At 35.3% G+C, this 19,540-nt stretch overlaps 2 protein-coding genes across 4 annotated transcripts; one reads left to right on the top strand and one right to left on the bottom strand.

The window, feature by feature from the left end:
- Positions 1-298: 298 nt before the first annotated feature.
- Positions 299-10,905, bottom strand: LOC104892568 (protein SIEL). The gene is made up of 9 exons (XM_010678533.4): positions 10,105-10,905; positions 9,502-9,585; positions 7,735-7,968; positions 6,705-6,896; positions 4,851-4,991; positions 4,500-4,589; positions 2,838-3,054; positions 2,572-2,755; positions 299-1,249 (listed from the first exon to the last, which is right to left on the bottom strand). Exons 1-9 carry the CDS (start codon positions 10,774-10,776, stop codon positions 325-327), a joined length of 2,739 nt encoding a protein of 912 aa, XP_010676835.1. The 5' UTR covers positions 10,777-10,905; the 3' UTR covers positions 299-324.
- Positions 10,906-16,447: 5,542 nt separating this feature from the next.
- On the top strand, positions 16,448-18,241 carry LOC125497935 (uncharacterized). Of its 3 annotated transcripts, none has more exons than XM_057395349.1 (5): positions 16,448-16,943; positions 17,382-17,449; positions 17,528-17,596; positions 17,665-17,724; positions 17,819-18,241. In XM_057395349.1, exons 2-5 carry the CDS (start codon positions 17,387-17,389, stop codon positions 18,068-18,070), a joined length of 444 nt encoding a protein of 147 aa, XP_057251332.1. In that variant the 5' UTR covers positions 16,448-16,943; positions 17,382-17,386; the 3' UTR covers positions 18,071-18,241. The 3 variants fall into 3 exon arrangements, with proteins under 3 accessions (XP_057251332.1, XP_048501611.2, XP_057251331.1); XM_048645654.2 differs by having other exon boundaries at positions 16,449-16,943; positions 17,522-17,596; XM_057395348.1 differs by having other exon boundaries at positions 16,451-16,943; positions 17,525-17,596.
- The last annotated feature ends 1,299 nt before the right edge of the window (positions 18,242-19,540 follow it).

Raw genomic sequence — 19,540 nt, 5'->3', positions numbered from 1 at the left:
ATTGTGGAATATTATTTTTTAAAGAGAGAAAATTAAAAAGAGAGTGACATGCTCTTATTTTAAGATCATGAATGAAAGTGTTTTTATATACCATATGAAAAAGTCGATAATATGACAATACTTTATAGAAAATCTCTTGTAATGAATTTTTAGGTGGGGTCTTGCGGGAGGAGAGCCCAAATGATTTCTTCTTACCTATTAAAAGAAAAAATAAGTTTTTAAAATTTATGTGACAACAGTGGACCCAGAATTGAATCCAATTTACAATATCAAGTCAGAAGATGTAAAAAGCTACACATATCAAAACAGCTGAGACATTTGGCATTACAAAAGATCATAAGCATTCATATTTACAAAATAAGCTTCTGTTTCCGGGCTAATGTAAGTCAGGCCATGTTTAGGTCCCCCATGGCCTTTCACCAAATGCAAATCCTTGAACAAACATTCCACACCTATATTAACTCTCAATGTGAACACATCTGCTTTCGGTGTTCTATAAAATGGCGATACGAACTCGAACTGCCTAACCTCCTCGATGCCGCCATATTCTTCCATGTCTAAGAAGACAAACTCTGTTATCTCATCATCCAAAGTAAACTTCAACCAGAGTCTATGTTCATTCGTCACGTTATAGAGAGAAATGCCCAGCGGTATACTAGCAGGCAATCCCGAGATGAAGCGCAGAGGACTTACAGAGTCGAAGCCGAGAACAACAAGCTCTGCATTGACGTGCCTGATTTCTTGAGTGAGTACCAAGTCCTTGAGCATAAATAAGTCCAGTAGTTGTTTCAACTGAAAAGGGTCACAAGTTGCATCAACAGAGAAGCTGCCATTGGAAGATAATTCTGCAAGTCGGTTCACGAAATTGGAACATGCGATGGACTTCGCATTCCTTAAGCGGCCCACATATGTAACCATATTAGATAATTTCTGCAAAGCTTTGCAGTGCATACAAGTGCTTGAAAGTTGCAGCAGATAGTTGAGAAACAGCAGCTCCATGACAAAAAGCTCAACATCTTCACTTATTCCAGTGAACCTAAATCTAAGAGCTAGAATTGCTTCGTCAATTTTTCCAAGTAACAAGTCTAAGTCGCTCAATTGATACAATTGGCGATTCCTGGAAACCGCAAAGCGCCCCCATACCTTTGTGAGAAGCTTCACTATATGGATATATTGGAATGCAAAAGATACTGCACCAGCATATGCTAAAGAGCCAGCCTTTACTCTCACAAGAGATTCTTTACAATGCCTGAGAAAGCACAAAGAAAACGAAGTTTACCAAGTATTCAAGCACTCAACCTCAAAGAAAAGACACAAAGAGCCTGATTTGCAGTCACAAAGGCAAGATTGAGAACATCTTACCACCACCCCTTTCCCTCAAACAAAAGGAATAACAGATAACCTGTCAGCAGCAGTTTCATGAAACACTGAAGTAATGACATGATGTGGTACTGAAGATTCAAGAAATGTAAAACTAGTGAGTGCTTGCTAGTGCTCCCTCCATTCCACAACAATTTACTCAAGCTTGTAATTTTCAAGCTTGTCGACATAAAACATTGAGCATCAATATCTTTAATTATGCATTTGCAAAAATTATATAAATTCGATATTTCAAAAATACATATTAAGACGAATCAAACAAGATCCTAAATGACTATACTTTTCCTTGCATATAAAGCACAAATGAAGGTCAAATTGGTGAAGATATATAGTGCCAAATTACGTGTAATGTGAAACGGGGGAAGTAATTACCATAATAACTGTTAGAGGGTGAATCATTCCAAATATTCAAGGAACATCAAAAGGAGCACAAACGACAGAACAACAGATTACGTTAACAGCATATGAAGCCCCAAAAGTGTAAATTCAATTTCATTACAGATCAAGACATGTCGATAGCCACAAAATCCTTAGCAGAAGCTTCAGAAGGATTCAGACTTTGGAGATTTACAGGGCAACTAAAGAAATCATTGCATGCAATCTATCAGAGTCCAACTCAATAAGTTTGTAAAACTAAACCAGAAATAAACCAATCCCATCATTCCAATGCCTCTAACAAGGATTTCTAGCCTTTAAAGTAGGGTGGGTTAGATGTGTGCGACTTTATTAATCGCTCACATCATAAAACAAGTAAATATTGGTCTATTCTTAAGCAATACATTTGATTTAATCTGCAACCTAAGGTCCAAAAGTGGCACACAAGAATGCCCCTATCCAAATCCTTCTAAAGTCAACCTCAAATTGTCTCAGGTCATTTAAATTGATAGAAAGATCTGCCATTTAGTTCATCACCCCCCTCCCCCCCTTTCCCCAAAGAGATACCTCATGTATGTCAATAGGCACGTATAAAAAGGGTTTCAACCAATAATGCCTAATCTACATTGTTCTCGCTATCCTTGCTCATCTACAAAATCATATTCTGATGGAGTACGTATGACAGTGTGTTTCAACCAGCAATTGTATTATGGAGTGCGAATAGAAAATTGTATGCAATGAAATTAGGTCAAATACACAAAAAGTGCAAAGTTTCATCCACATACAATCAGCAACATATGATAGACCTTTCACCACCTTAATGCTTTAAGCACTTCATCTGTACATCCGCATATGACCAGCTGCCATAACCTTTTCACGGTTGCAAGGATAAGCTTCACTGCATTCAGCACATGCACATACGCTTCCTGCTGACCTTTTGCAGGTGGAAGTACGTCTGGTCGAGTCCTAGTCTCGGACTGTACATCAAGATGGCATTCACCTTTTGCACAGGTAAAAGAGGAATAAGAAATCACTCAGCATGTAAATGTTCATTGTTCAAGAAAGAATGGAACATTGTATACCGCAACAATACAGGTATGCCAAAAGGGAATCAACATCCAGAACATCACCAAGAGCAGAAGAAATCCTCCCGAAGTATGCAGCAGCATAGGAAAAAACCTTTGGTGGAATTCGACGGAAGTGTTTTTCATGTTTGAGTGAAGCTGAAATAGCCAAAACTAGCAATCCAGCAATCCTCGGGCTATTACATCCGAATTTTCCATCACTGGAAGGCTCAATCTGAAGGATACAGCACGCTCAGTCAGAGAAGCAGTCTTACTCTAAAATGATAGATGGGGAAGTGCAACATTAATATAGACATCAGTACATATTTGATATAGACATCAATAGAGCCGTAGAGGTTATCAAAATCACATAAAATCATACCCGTGTCATCACGACCTGACTCGGGTGCAAACATGGATATGGATCGGAGTTGCAGGGGAAAACGGGCGGGCAAAAATCTAACAGGAACAAGAATCTTTGGTAGGGTTTCAAAAACACTAAATCTGATCATCCCTGTGTCAACAATCAAATGAAGAGGAACAAAAATGAAAAGTTGGAGGCATTTGTCGAAGATGCGATCCCATTAAAGTGTTGGCCGGCTGCCAGTGCTATTTCATGTTGCAGTTAGGGGGAAAGAGAGAGTGGCCCATGCGTGGTATACAGTAGTATGAGCGTCCGGGAAAGAAAAAATAAAGTTCTTCACTTTGAACTCGTGTATATTTTACCAACAAAAAGAAGAATTATCTTATTTACTTCACAGCTAGCAATCTCCTTTTTCAAAAATAATTATACTTCGTTCGTTCTAATATAAATGAAACACTTGCCATTCTAAGCCGTTTCAAAATAAATGAAACGTTACTATATCTGGTACTTACTTCTCTCTATCTCTCTTGACTCAATATCATCAAGATGTAATTCATCCTCTTCATCATATGGGTTCCTCTTTTTATTTCTCTCTAAATCTCTCTTCTCCTAAATCCCCGTGCCAAGGCCCTACTTCCATTCAAAACAAAACGGAGGAAGTATACTCTTTTTTCTCACCCTATTAAGGGTCTATTCTCTTCAACCGTTCAACTTACTTTAACAAGTTCAGAAAAATTAAGAGAAGTTTAGAAAAAGGTGAGAAAGTAACAAAAAATTCAGAAAAATTAAGAAAAGTACAGAAAAGATAAGATGAATTCTAGAAAACTAAGTTGAAGAGAACAGACCCTAAGTTAGGGCTAATTCCCTCTACCGGCTAAATTGAATGACTCGATAGCTCCTTTTTTTTCTTTTTAAAGATAATGAGGATTTTAAAAAAAATTATTGACATTTACTAAACGTTTCCACATCTCCATAGAAATATAATATCCTGTGCGTTGACTCGAATCTATACCAGCGATCAAGCATCATAGATTGAAAGTAATCTCTCTGTTATTGCAATGATAAAGTTGCATATCTCCATCCCTGTGTAAGGGGTAACCGGGTAAGACCTTCTTTAAAGGCATTAGAGTATTGCTGATGTCTTGGTGTACAATCGACTGAACACCAATCAGTTTTAATTTAGATCTAGACAATGAAAACTGCCAGTCTGTAAAATCTAAAACGGCATCCCCCTATCACTATTGGTTCAAATCAGATATAGCAATATACATAATAAGTAAACTAGTTGTCATAATGGAACCTGGAAAAATGCTAACCTCATGAAAGAAGTCCTGAATGATGCTGACTGCATAATTGCCATGATTCTGACCTAAACTGAACAAGGTACGAAAAATTTCGCCTTCATTCTGCAACAACACAGGATACGCAAATAAATGTAAAAATGATGAGGATACTAGCAATGATGAATCTAATAAAACAATGCATAGTGTTAATATAACATAAATAAAGGATTTCCATGTAGTAAAATCCACTACCGAAATCTGATTTGTTACTGGTCTTGTTCCAATTTGACAAAGACAGTTTAGATTTCACCAGAGAATTCCAGAGTAACAGACAAAGATAAGAGTCTACTATATAGCAAGGAGAATTAAACAAGAAAGAGCAACCTTGGGGTACAAGTCCAAACTTCCGAGGAGGCTTTGAACAGTTAATTTGGACACCTTCAGGTCAGACAATTTAACTGACCCAAGTACATTGAAGGATCTGGACCTTATCTGAGAATGGCTGTCAACAAGGGTACCAAGCAACTGCAATAAAGACAAATGAGAGTTTGTTTTAGCACGGCAATTCATAGATAGCATAGCATAGTACACTGAGCTATGCATAGAGGCTAGCATAACAAGGTATGGACACCATGGCATGCCTCCCAACGTTATAGGGAATACATGCCAGGGAAGTTCCGTTAGCAATATAAAACCAAAGAATGAGATTGGTGAGAAGTATAAAGATCCAAGAGCAACTTGTTCCAAAATGAGCACAAAGAAAAGCAATCATAAGTTGACAATAGCCATTCAAAAAGGAAAAATAAAATAAAATAAAATAAAAAGAACACAGGAAAAAAGTGAAGAGGAAGTAATTCCTATCACTCTATCTTTGGTGTTGTTCAAACACAAGTTTTGATTCCCAAATTCCTGTTTTGTTAAGTCGTGGGAGGAGTAGAAAGAGAGCATCTAATTTTCCTTGTAAAATTATGTATTAGAAGATATAAATGAATATGCTTTAACATGTATCAAATGAACTACCCAGTGATTGGCTGCCACCAAAATCCACTTTAAGTAGACAATAATGAGTTGAATTTCATGAGGCAACAGATTTCCTACCTAAATCCCTATACCAGATTGGCCAGTGGGCCTACTTTCTAATATTGACTATCGAGCCACAAGATGTGTGAGAATTAAGCTCTATTTAACACTAATTAAAAGTTGCTTGCAGAAAGTTGAAATGTTAGCTAAATGTATAAAAGTAATTCACAAAGCAAGTTGTTCAATTACCTGTTACCACTTATGATCAGCTAAATATTAAATACATCATACGTTAGCTGACTTTAAGAAACCTGCAGGGCACCTTAGCTAAGTTAGGTTAAATAATAAACCTCAATTATGTGAAACTCCCTCATCAAACAGCTATAAACTAGAAAAAATAAGCTCTTATGCCTTGTGCGATAGAAGGTTAGAAGTTCATGCATATAGACCCAAGACCCAAACATGAGATCAAAATCAGCAATGAAAAACACTCAAAAGATATGAAAAGGCTATTGCTATAAAAGATTCTAAGAGGTCGTTTGGTTCACCTCAAATTCTACTGGAATTTGGATTTCCTAGGAAGTACAAAATAGGGTAGTTGTTTGGAGGCAGGAAATAGGGAATACATGGGAAATAGAATTTCCAAGGAAATGGAAATTCCTATGAAGTGTAGGAAATGGAAATTCCTATGAAGTGTAGGAAATTAATCACCAACCCCCCCCCCCCCCCCGGTTGATTAGAAATTCTTGTGTCAATTACAAATTCGTATGCTCAACCAAACACCCAAAGCCACTTCCTAGAAAATAGACAAGGGAATTTACTTCCCATGAAATAAGACTTCCCATGGGAATTAAATTCCAACAATAACCAAACGAGTCCTAAAAGACAGTACTTTTGGACCATGACACCATATGATTTCCAGTAGGCAATAGATATCATAAAGCAAATATGCCTTAGAGGTTATACTTCTGCAGTACACTATTACTGATAAGGCTTTCACTTAAATCAGCAAGACTGTAAATTATTTTTAATGCTTGTTAGCCCACGACCCTCATATACAGCTTCTGTAACATCAGAATACTAGCAGAGTATTTTATAACCATTTAGTAGCACAAAAAAGAGAATTAAAGATATCTTTTTAAAAACAAGGAAGTTGACTCGGTGGACTATGATTCAAAAAAAGAAGTTAATTTGCTTATTGTAATATTAGAGGCATACCATGTCCACATGTGCCTCTTGCATCTTTAGACATCCAGACGTTACCATATGATGAATTGTCTTCAGAGCCTCTAACCTGACAATAACCGAGTCATCATTCAGAACATAGCTCAATATATTAACAGCTTCACCAGCAAATTGACCAGGGACGACATGGAGCATTCGCAAGGAGATACAGGCAGCCCGTTGTACCTTCAGGGTAGCCATACAAATGGTCAAAGCTTGTCACTTTCATATACCATCTTTAAACAGCAAGAAAGCAGACCCTCGATCCAAAATAACTGTCTCATTACCGGTTGTACAGCTTTTGGCAATTTGGTTGAGCAATTGAAAAATGGGCAAGTAATTCTGGGTGTAACATAAAGTACAATCAATAAAATCAATTGGACAATATAGAAAAGGGCATCACCAAAAGCTTAGATAATATCCATTCATTTCATTTCCATAAAACTTTTTGTCTAACTTTGGTGCACAAGTTTCTAAAACAAGTTTGTATTGGTCCTTAAAACTAACAAGCAATGGTACACTAGTATTTTAATTTATAAGAACAAATTACTGCTTATTGACATTTTAAATGATTGGAAAAATATCAAAAGAAAAGGTTACTCCCTGCCTTTCACCATGCCTTTCACATAGAGAAATGGCACCCTATTCATGAAGCTCAGTTGATGAGAGAGAGAGAGAGAGAGATGAGGTATTCTGCCTGTGTAATGAGGAGAGAGAGAGAAAACAAACCACTTTAAGAAAAATGTTAACCTTATTACACAGCAGACCAAAAAGGAAAGCATCAAAGGTATTGTCAAAAGGAGGGAGTGGTTAAGTGGTCTAATAGTATAGGATATTGACAGTGTAATCTTCCTGGAAATCATTGTCGTTGAGACAATTGGTGAGTAGTAAATCTTGTGGCAAGTCTACGTTTCAAGTACTATAAATGCATGATTGATATATATATATAGCAATTAAGATAAATTAACACCAAACTTCCCATGAAGTAATCCAAAAGAGAGCACAACCAAATTTTTACTTATACCTCACTGTATTCATCCTCCAGACCGTGAATAAATGCACCAGCAGCAATAACAGCGTTGATTTCAAGTGATTTTGAACTAGACAGGGCTACGGATTGTTTTTCTTTGATTGTCTTGAGGACCTTTTTTGACAGGGTTTGCAACAAAATATATTCAGATACATATGAAATTTTCCCAAGGGCAGTAAAAGCCTCCACCCTGACTTTCACATTCATATCTCTGACCATAGAGCAGATCTGTGAGGGAAATCCAAGCATGAAATTAATCAGCACAACTAAGAAGAATATTTAATAATTACAGGATTGCACCCATTACAGGAATAAATGAGGAAATGAATGGCATGATCACCACGGTTACAGGCAAAAGGCAGTTCATCAATCATTTACCCTACTCAGACTCTCACTGACACACAATGTCAAGGATGGCTATGTTACTGTGCTTGACAAGACAATGTCAAGGTGTCATAGAGATAAATTAGATGAACATAGCAACATGCTGAATTGCTGATACACAAATTTGATTCAAATATAAAACGAACCATTTACACTTTGGATAGGAGGAAGTGGAGAGAAAGGAAAGAGAGGGAAAGGGAGGGAAACAAGTTCCTTTGTTTGGATAAGGGGTTGAGAGAAGGAATGGGAGGGAGAAGGAAGGTTCCATTTTCCCTCCTTTTTTAGCAAAGTGGGGAAGGAATGGGAGGGAGATGGAAGGTTCCATTTTCCCTCCCTATTTAGCAAAGATGATCCTTCCCAAATTGGAGAAATTTGGAAGGAAAATGGAGCTTCATCTCCCACTCCCTTTCTTTTTCCTCTCCTTCCTCCTCTATCCTTCCCTTTCATTTCCCTCTTATATTGCTATCCATACAAACTGTTAGTTGAGATATAGGTCAATGCAAATCAGTTCAGATACCTAAGTCAATGAATCGCCCAAACATAAAGTCTTATCAATATCCTTTATCTCCTCTATTGAAGTCCAGAGTAGAGTTCAGGAGTTACTTATAGAGATTCCCTAGGGTATCATGTACATTGAGGAATCAAGGTAGGAGCTCAACTTCCAAGCAGCAAGTCACAGGCCTCGCTGCCGTTCATATAGGAGAGATCTCACGCAGATATATGAGGAAGTAATACCAAATTTTCATATATAGCAGATATGCCACAGAGTTTAACCCAAAAATAGTAGATTTTTTTGGTGATATAGGCTAAAAAAAGTTTCTTCACATCCAAGGAATAGCACAATAACATTATTAGTTGAAAATCCATGACCAGCCTAATTAGTACTAGCAGCTATACTCTTTTTTTTTTAAGGTTTACATAAAGGTTTATATATCTGCAAATCTTTAATCCAGGCATATTAAAATGCCACGGTAAATGATTTTGGCAATCGTCAAAAGAGGTTTGGTTGTAGGGAATTAAGCATAAAGGAAAATGTGCGCTACAATTACAAGTACAAATACATAGGTAAATTCAAGCACTGTTCTAAATAAAATTCTCGTCATAAAATTCATATATTAATAGATGGTCAATGCATTTGCTAAGCGACTGACTGCCAAATGCGGTGGCTGGTAAATGGTTTTTCTTAGCAATAAAAACTCCTTAAAAAAAAAATATTAAATAAGAGTAAGCAATCATTGTCTGTCAATAAGTTAGAGGATGAGCTATTTTCTTATATCAGCATTACAGCAACTATAGAACCAAGATAGATCCTTGTACTCACAACCAAAATTCTTCTAAGTCACAAAACATCTATATTGAGTTGTTTAGATCATATACCTGCAGAAATACACCGTCAAAACAGTCTCTCTTATCTTCTTCCTCTTGCTTAGATTCAGCAAGCATGCACCCCCATTCACTCACCTGAAATAGGGGATATAAACATATAAATATCATAAGACATACTCCTACTTGGATCAATAGTTGTGGATATCAATATTTCGACTGTATGGATGTATAACAACACCCACCCCCACCACCCCCAACCTTCTTTCCTGCATATGGTTCAACTAATTTCGTTAATCAATTATTAGCTCTCTCGTTCCAGCATTTGCCTGAAAGGCTAAAAATTCTAAACATCCTGTAATAGACACAAAAAAACCACCTAAAAGGCAGACAATTGAACTCTCTCTCTCTCTTTCAAAAAAAAAACTCCACAGTTAAAGCATTTTAAGCATGCTATTCATAAGTCACAATTCACAAAGTAACGTTCTCAAATGAGATTATGAGAGAGTCTCACTATCTATCTTTTTGTTTACGATACTTTCCAAGCTCAAATAGTATGGTAAGACAGTCTTTTAGTAGACGAACAAATTCACAATTTCAACTGAATTATAACTCTAAGACCAAATTAAATTATTGCAAGCAACACAAAAATCATACCACACGAACAGCAGCCAAGCGAACATAATCATGTTGATCAGTAAGAAGCTCAACACCACGAAAATAACAGCCTTCAACAATGTCGTAATCCTCAACAACAATCCCAGAACAACAAACACCAACCAAACCACTCAACGCAGCTTCACGAACACAAGGAAAAGGATCCTTAGTAAACCCTAACATCACCGTCAACAACAAATTCGGCCGAATTGAAAACCTCAACGAATTCCTCAAAATCCAAACCCTTACAGAAATACAAGGACGAAAACAGAGAGAGATAACGAGGCCATCATCGATACAATCTGCACCTGAAATCAAGAGAATAGCAGCAGCCGCGGCCGCGGCGAGGCGAGGGGATAAGGAAGGATTTGATATTATGGAGGTGGAGAGAGGAAGGATAGTGGAGGAGAGAGAATGAGATAAGGAAGGGTGGTGGAGAGAGAGTGAGGTGAGGAGAGAGAAAATGTGGTGGTGGTTGTGGTGGTTGTTGTGGTGGTGGAGAGAGAGTATGTGAGTTAGGGTTTTGAGGATTGAGGAGAGTGTGAGGTGTGATGTTGAAGGGTTTATGATGAGTGAATGGAATGATGAGAGTGTTTGGAGAGAGAGAGAATCGGTGTTACAGTCGCCGGTGGTGAGATTCTCCTGTGTTTCCCGCCATAGACGTTGCTCCATTTTTGTTTTCTTCTTCTCATTCGTTTCGTCTCTCGTCTTTTCAAAGTTATTTATAGCTTTTCCTATTGTCTTCACTCTGGTTTGTGTACGCTTTCAGTTCAGTTAATTTTGTTTTATAATTTTAAATGAGTTTATCTCGATTCACTATGAAAGAACACGGTCTTAGGCTATGTTCAGTTCACCTTATTTTTGTTTATTTCAGATCTAATCAGATTAGATCAGAAAAAATAAGTTCAGATCAGATCAGAAAAAATAAGATCAGATCAGACCAGATCAGTTCAGATCAGATCATGCTTATATTTAAAAACTCATTATTATTATTAAATATCTTTCATTACATATTAGTAAAAATTATAATAATCGAATATTAATAAAGTACTCATTGAGACGAATCAAACAAGACCCCACATGACTATATTTTTTCTTATATATTGAGAAAAATCTAAAAGATTCTTTCTAATTGTGAATAGTGTCAAAATTCTAAGTGAGAAAAATAAAAAAAAATACAAAGGGAGTATTATTATTTACTAGTACATTTGTTCAAAAAAATTATTATTGTTGTTGTTGTTGTACTTATTAATTATTAATATTGGTAATTGTTATTAATCTTGTTGTTACCATTATAAATGTCATTGTTATCATTATATTAAGTTATTTTGTTGTTATTAAATAATAGAAAATTAAAAGCCACGTGTTAAGAACATAAGATTGACGCAAAAATAAGAAATATATAAAATATGATATCTCAAATTCATGACAAGAAACTACTAAGTTCGGATTACATTTCAAAATAAGCTAAGTGTGAGATACAAATTATAAATTTAGATTTGGTATACCTCTTCCTACCGAATTCCAAATCTCTCTAGCTATTTGAAGTTGCACGATATTTTTTTTTTTTTTCCTCAAGTCATAGTTGTTTGTATATCTTATTTTATTTTATATGGAAAAAAAAGTTGAGTTTGCCGACTTCTCAAGTGTGAAACATTTTTTTAAAGAAAAAGTGCGAAACATTGTATAAGTGCTCTTATAAATTAATGACTTGAGTTATATAATTATTTTTAGTAATAATAATAATAATTATGATTATAATTATTATTGTTGTTCTTATAATAATGATAATAATTATTATTATTAATAATAAAAGTTGTGTGAAAGTTGTAATAGAAATAAAATGATAATAATAGTAATACTATAAAGAAGATCTTATAATGTACTGCATAATAATGATTTACAAAGTAATAATATAATGGTAATAATATATTTTATAAAAGATAAGATCTTGTAAATCAGATCAGTTCACATCAGATCAGATCAGATCAGATCAGAAAAAATAAGTTCAGATCAGATCAGATCAGATAAGTTTAGATTAGAAAATTTCAGGTGAACTAAACATAGCCTTAATGAGTGTATATTAGATGAAAAAATATTATACTTATACCATATACTTCATTTATTTATTTATATATTTTAAAAGTAAGAAAAGAACATTAGGCGACCCTCCTCGCAAAAGGAACACCTAATGTGTCGGTACAAGAATGGAAGAGAGAGAAGAGTTATTACAAGGAGAAATATCAAAACTAGACACTATTAGGTGCCCTACATTGCTATCCAATCAGCAACACAATTTGCTTCCCTCAACACATGTCTAACTTGGTAAGAGGCAAAATGAGTGAGCATGAGCTTACAATCAGCAATAATATTGGCAATCTTCCACGGAGTAGAGCAAATATTATTAACGATGTTGATGACCAAGAGATTATCCCCTTCAATGATGATGTTGTGAATCCCGAATGCAGAGCTAGCTTGATACCTTGTTGCAGCGCGGTGGCTTCTGCAATAATAACTGAAGTGTTGACCAAGATTGAAAGCTTTGGCGTGAAGAAGATGGCCTTCATGATTACGGATGATAACACCAGTCGCTGCGTCCAAACCACGAACAGAACCATCGAAGTTTAATTTGTAAAAAGAATGAGGTGGAGGATCCCAGGCTACAACAGTAGCCAAGGGAGGGGGTGAGGGGAAGGGGGTAATGCTCCTCTAAGAGGAGATCCATTAGCCTGATAAATATCCACTTGTAAGTGGCACTTTCATTCCTCATAAGCAAATTTGGCTCAGTGAACGATACGTTGTGGGCACCAATTTTCATTATTGGAAATAACAGAGTTTCTCTCTTTCCAAATGCTCCAAAAAATGAAGATGCACTTCGGCAAGGTATGATGACTCTTGAAATCCTGCAAGAAGTCTAAAGTGAACGGGAAGGACATTGGTGGTGCGTACCAAGACTTAACCTCCGCAAGATGCCAAATATTTTGGGAGTTTGGGCAATTAAAATAAAAACAGGTGGTCAATAGTTTCAGGTTGCGAATTACAGTGAGGACACACATTTGTTGGCAAGATTTTCCTATTAAACATGGTAGCTCTGACAGGTAGGCTATTGTGGCAGAGTTTCCAAACAAATAGTTGTAATTTGGGGGGAATATCCAACTTCCAAATCCAATTAAAAGGCCATGGAGGTCTTTTTAGGCAGATCATGAGCTAACCAAGTAGCAGATTAGACTAAAAATTCCCCACTTGAAGTAGCTAGGGCCCCAGATTGGGACATCAGGGATGTCATTGATGGAAGGGGAATGCCCTTGATTTTGACAAGAAGGTGATGGGGCAAATGGGAGCTAATTTGTTGAGATCCCAAGTATGCTTTCAAGTAATGAATTAGGCTACTTTTACCTCTAGATCGATATTAGTACGATCTATTTTGAGTATATCACATAGATTTTGCTGGCATAACCAGTTGTCTAGCCAAAAGAGGATTGATTGGCCATTTCCAACTTTCCATCTAATGTCGCTCCTAAGAAGGTCACGTTGTGCTAGTATCTTTTTCCAAATATGAGAATATTTGGTTTTAGGTGCATACTTATAGAATGACTTATTTGAAAGATATTTTTCCTTGATTAGTGTTGTCCAGAAGGTTTGTTTTTTAGAGACCAAGGATTCTTGGGTCTAATGGTATGATTTCCTATCTTTCATGTGGGAGATTAAGGTTAAAATTTTGGTGGAAGCAAAATGTCAATATTGTTGGGGAGGGGGGGATTGTGGCTTGTTGGACCTCTGGGTGAGTCACCCTGTGCGAGATCAGCCCATAAAAAAATCATCTTACCATGGGTTCCCGAAAAAAGGCCCAAAAAATATACTTTATTTATTTATTACCAACAAGAGTTGTTGAGAGGCTCACACCACCAAAGCCATGTGTGTGATCCAGGTTAGACTCGGATGTATATATACACTTCATTTATTATGGATGTTTATTTTACGCTTAACTACCAAGCTTGCTTGATGGAGGTGAAAGTTCGAACCTCACTACTTATTTGTGCTTGGGAATAGGGATTTCTTATACCGCTACTCTCAAGCGTTGATGTGTAATTGAGTTGGTTAAGCTGTGAGAGGTGATGGTTTATTAGGATCCTTAATCTTACCAAGTGGTCTACAACGGGGACAGTCGCCCCTAAAAAGTATGGGGCCTCAAATGTCTTTTAGTTTGTTGATTACAAAACTGATAAAAGAAAAATATGTGTGAGTAGTGGTAATTTTGTGTGTATAGCAAAACTCAGGTATGATGTTCGAATCTGCTGAACTATTTCATTTCAAGTTTTTGGGAATTTCATGCGTTTCTTAGTTTTCATGAGTTGCAAATTATATAGCCTCTGCATGTTTACATGTTCACTTTTTTTTAGTCTTTATTCTTTGATAAAACCCATATTTTTCTCTTTGCCTCTTCACATTTGTATACCAGAAGTCCAGAAGCTTCATGCCAACCCTATTAATGGCTCTCACTTTCCGAAATTATAACATTTCAATTAGTGCCATTTACATTTCATTTCCCCAAAAAATTTAATTACATTTTTGTAAGTAGATAGAATATGTTTCTTTAGATATGTTGTAACTTGACAGTATTTTAGATAAAAAAAGTATTTTTTTTCTTCAAAATTGAGAATTTGACATGTACTGTGGACTACAAATCAATGGCCCAATCTTAAAAAAATGTATAGGGCCCTGTTATATTTGCCCCGCCCCTGCATATCATGTTTGCTTGTTGTAATATTGTGCCTTGAATTTCATGAGTAGAATAAGAAGAGTACGTTGAAGCAATGAAATCGATTTCATCTTCCACTTAGGCTTTAATGAGCCCATTATCATCTCAGCAAAATAATTATCCAAATATAGATTCATCAAAGGCTAGTATCCTGCAACTTAAAGATTTCTTATATTAAAGGTATAAAAATATAATATATCAATTAAATCATGATTTACAAGATACTATTTTTAATAAAGTAAGAGATTATGACTTTAGAGTTTGGAGTTGTGATATATATATGTTGGCATATTCATATACTAGATTTTTTTTTCACGCGATGCGTGCTTGAATTTTTTTTCAAAACAGAAACTTGATTTTCTTCGGCATAAGAGTCAAAATTTGGACAATAGACATACGAAATATAATTGTTTTTAGTTGCAAAGTTTGATTGATTTAGTTTCTGTCACTTAAGTCACTCACCAATCTTTTTGTTTTTTTTTTTTACTTTTCAAAGTCAAATTCTATGAACAAAATAGAAATTTTATTGAATTTATTTATGATTTCTAATATTATAATTTTTTAGTTGATTTTTGAATTAAGTATAGTACTTCATAAATTGTAGAGAAAGTGGACACTTTGATTTCAAGTCAATTTTTTCATAGGTTGTAGTTTGTAAGTGATTTTTTAAGTTTTTGTAAAGTTTTCTCATTTTTAGTGATTTGCATAACGTAAATTATGCAATTTTTTTAGTTGACTTGTGAGTATCGCGATTGTTATAATTGTATTTTTTGTATTTTTGTTTGAAACCCCCTTTGATTTGTAAGTAAATTTGTAATTTAGAATGGGAAGGGGGTAACATAGTCTCTTCATTCGGGGACACCATAGCTTCCCCCTTCCCTTATATAATAAAGATATGTTGTACTTTAATTCTTGAATGATATTTTACATAAACCTTTTTACCTTGATAATTAATCACTATTATATAATAGAAAAAGATAGGTTCAAATATATGTAAAAGTTTCATTATATATAGGGAACACTATAAAAAAGTAAATATTTTTTTTCCTTGTCTAACTTCTAAATTTCAATTTCACTACAAATATACCTCTATTTTTTTTATCATGACCCACCTTTAATTGTTAATGGTTCTTGAGAATAGTGATTTGTAAGTAAATTTTTGTAAATGTTTTTGTATGTATTGACGTTCTAGGTTATTAGTTTTAGTTTGTATGCTAATTTTAAGTTTTAATAAGTTTTCTGATTATTTGAGTGATTTGCGTGATTTTTGTAACGTGATTTTCTCAATTGTATGAGTGATTTGTAAACTTTCTTCTTTTAAGTGATTTGTGAGTGAGTGTTGTAAATTAATTTTCGGTAGTTTTTTTTTAGTGTAGATTATGATTTTGACATTCTTTTTGTAATTTAGAAAGGGAAGGGGGGCAAGATAGGCATTTCAAAAGAGGACACCATTGCTCCCCCCTTTCCTTATATAATAGAGATGTTGGAGCAAAGCGACTATAATAGCTTCACAAGTGTTTGAGTCTCTAAGCATTCGAGTATTGTAATATTTTAATATACATCAAATATTATTATTTTGCAATCTCTTTTCTTAAATAAACTACTTTCTTGCTTACAATCCCGTCAAGGCGTCAAGCAATAAAAATATCCTAGTTGGAGACTATGATCGACTTACAAGAATAGGAGAGCTGATATACCCATAACAGGTATTGGGCAGCAGTTGCCCGTAACCGGGGAAATTTAGTAATTTTCCATGCTACAGTCCCCCCCTAAAAAGAACAACCTGAATTTATTAGTTTTTGGGTTTCAAAAAAAAGAAACGGAAAACAGAGAAAAAAAGAGTTTGAGAGTGCAAAAGAAAGTCCGAAAGAAAAAAAGAACCAAAAAAGAAAAAAAGAACCAAAATTTACATGCGAAATCATGAAATAAGAAGTGAAGTGTTCAAATCTTCTATCATCAACAAAGCGATGGTGTAGAAAGTGCTGTCAAAAACGTGGAGGAAGGTTGTCCAATTGAGAAATTTCGAAATTGCGAATGACTTACATTGATTCAAGGTTGAAGAAGAAAAGTTGCAATTGAGGTAATTTCTGTTTTCGTTGAAGGTTTATATATATGTAATTTGAATATTTTAGGGTAAATTGTTGATATGATTAGAAATTGGTAGTGGTAGTTGGTTGTAGAAATTTCTGTGATGTTTTTTTTTTTTTTCAGCTTAAATTTGTTTAAATATTTTGTTATTTGTACGAAAAATGTAGATGATTCAAATGTGTGTAGATGATGTAGTCCAAAATTCATCAAAAATCATCAGAAACCTTCGTTTGTGTTTTTGACAGCACTTTGATCATGTTTTGATCTGTTTTTCGTTTCTTTAAATACTTGAATGGTACTAGGCCATTATTTGATCTGTTTTTGGGTTGCAATTGTTTGTGTTGTGAATGTTGGTAATATAATTGTAGGAAATTTAGGGTTTCGTTTAATGTTATCATGTTTAGGATATAATTGTATAATTGTAATATAGGGATAATGAGGAAGAGTGGTGGAAGGTCGAGTGATAGGGAGTATGTTTCAGAAGCTGAATGTTTGGAGGTAATGTAATTGATAAATGGTGATTTGTTGATTTTGGTGAAATTTTGAGACGTAACTCTGAAAATTTGACAGCAGCAGGAAGGTGGTAGGAAATATAAATCGAAGAAGAAGCATAAGAGCTTAAGGGACGATGGAGTTGGGAAGCAGGTAATAAAAAATATGAATAGAACAAATCATGAAGGTTGTAATGATATTAAAAACATGTATGTATGCAGGGTGGAAAGCGTAAAAAAGTGGTAGATAAAAAACTTGTATTGAGTCCAGAGATATTCAGAGTGAGTTAAAATATTTGCGATGTTTTGTTGGTATAACATAGCTTGTTAATATGATGCAAAAGTGATATAAACTGTTATAAAATTGGGTTTGCAGGGTATAGAAAAATCTGTAGGCGGTGAAGTGAAGTCGCGCGGTGAAGTGCTGAAAACACAACTAGCTAAGTGTAAAGGGGCGCAAGCAAATGTAAACTGTAGGGTTGAGACCTTAGGTAAAATTATTGGTGGTTTTTGTGAGATGAAAAGGCAATGGGTTAGAGACATGGGTTTTGAGGGATTACTTTATTTGAGGGGAAGAGATTACCACGGAATTTTGCTATTGGTTGATGACATTGGTAGACACTTGTAGGAATGTGATAATGTTCCCGGGGGGATAGAGTACCCTATGGATAAGCGACAGGTGCATTGGGTATTAGGTATACCTCATGGACCGAAAAGAGTTCCACTTGTAGCACGAAATGAAAATGTTAAGAGGGCAGTACTAGAAATACAGCAGAAGTATGGTTCCTAGTTGGTATTCCTATGGTAAAGGTAATTGAGAAGGTTGAGGGGATAAGTTCATTCGGAGGATGAAGTTGAATTCAAGACTGCATTCTTGATGCTTGCTTTGTGTGATTTTTTGTGCCCAACAACATGTAGAAGGTTAGAGAGTGACTTAGTGGTTGCATCAACATTGGCCGTGGATGCTCACAAATATGATTGGGCGTCGCTTGTATTGGATAAGTTATTAGTACATGCGCGTCACTTTGCAGAAAAGTTTTACAGGGAAGGGTATGCGAAAGGTTGTGGAGGTTGCACGTATTTTCTTGCGGTTAGTGATATATTATATTTGTGTATTTATTATATTGTGTATTTATTATATTTGGATATGTATGTTTGTAGATGATGATAGAATATTTTATTGTTCAAAATTGATATAGATTAGTACCTTGATCGATTGCATCGTCCTCCTGTGCGTTGGGGATTATTTCCGAGGTTAAAAGCGTGGTCTGCGAAAGATGTGACTGAAGCGAAAGAAGCTGATCGACAAAGTGGGAAGGGAGATTATGGGAATATTGGGGTATGAATTATGGTTTGTTGTATGTTACATATTAGTTAAAATATCCTAACTTATATCTTGTCATTAGTGCATTGACTTGGCGTACGGTGAGAAACATCCGTTAGTTGCGAGAGACACGATGGGACCTCAATGCATGTCTTACGAGGTAGTAACTTATTGTTACTGTTGAGCATTTTAAACTTTAAATTTGTAAGTTTACATTACAAAAGTTTGTAATAATGATGACCAGATTGCTGCTCTTGTGTTGAGTGGAATGGGATTGGAAATTAATCCATTGCACCGTAATCGTAATGCATTTGATGATAATATGGATTCGGATTCTGATCACGGCCCAAGTCGTAATCGCCGAAGAGGGCCAAGGGACAAGCTTAACCCTTATCAGCGCAAAATGCAGAAGAAACGTGTTGAAGAATGTCGAGGTTTTATGAATAAAATAACATAATTTTTTATTTTAATCTTGAACTGGACTTCATATATGTTATTTATATATTATGATACTAGGTTGCAAACTTTAATCTTGAACTGGACCTCATATATGTTATTTATATATTATGAATACTAGGTTGCAAACTTTTAATCTTGAACTGGACCTCATATATGTTATTTATATATTTTGAATACTAGGTTGCAAACTTTTAATCTTGAACTGGACCTCATATATGTTATGCGTGTTTATTATGCGTGTTTATTATGTACATAGCTTGTTATGCGTGTTTATGAAACCTGCTTATTATGCGTGTTTATGAAATGTTGAGCAAC

The sequence above is a fragment of the Beta vulgaris genome, chromosome 5, assembly GCF_026745355.1.
Source record: "Beta vulgaris subsp. vulgaris cultivar EL10 chromosome 5, EL10.2, whole genome shotgun sequence".
Taxonomy (NCBI): Eukaryota; Viridiplantae; Streptophyta; class Magnoliopsida; order Caryophyllales; family Amaranthaceae; genus Beta; species Beta vulgaris.
Note: the sequence above shows the minus strand (reverse complement) of the source record. Positions and strands in the feature narration are given on the sequence as shown.

Excerpts from the sequence above, each read along its gene's own strand:
- LOC104892568 (XM_010678533.4), bottom strand. The coding sequence starts at position 10,776 with ATGGAGCAACGTCTATGGCGGGAAACACAGGAGAATCTCACCACCGGC. Across the intron at positions 4,992-6,704 it reads AAGAGGCACATGTGGACATG|TTGCTTGGTACCCTTGTTGA; the intron begins GTATGCCTCTAA and ends TCTTTATTGCAG. Across the intron at positions 3,055-4,499 it reads TTCAGGACTTCTTTCATGAG|ATTGAGCCTTCCAGTGATGG; the intron begins GTTAGCATTTTT and ends TGTATCCTTCAG.
- LOC125497935 (XM_048645654.2), top strand. The coding sequence starts at position 17,387 with ATGAGGAAGAGTGGTGGAAGGTCGAGTGATAGGGAGTATGTTTCAGAA. Across the intron at positions 17,450-17,521 it reads CAGAAGCTGAATGTTTGGAG|CAGCAGGAAGGTGGTAGGAA; the intron begins GTAATGTAATTG and ends AAAATTTGACAG. Across the intron at positions 17,597-17,664 it reads ACGATGGAGTTGGGAAGCAG|GGTGGAAAGCGTAAAAAAGT; the intron begins GTAATAAAAAAT and ends GTATGTATGCAG.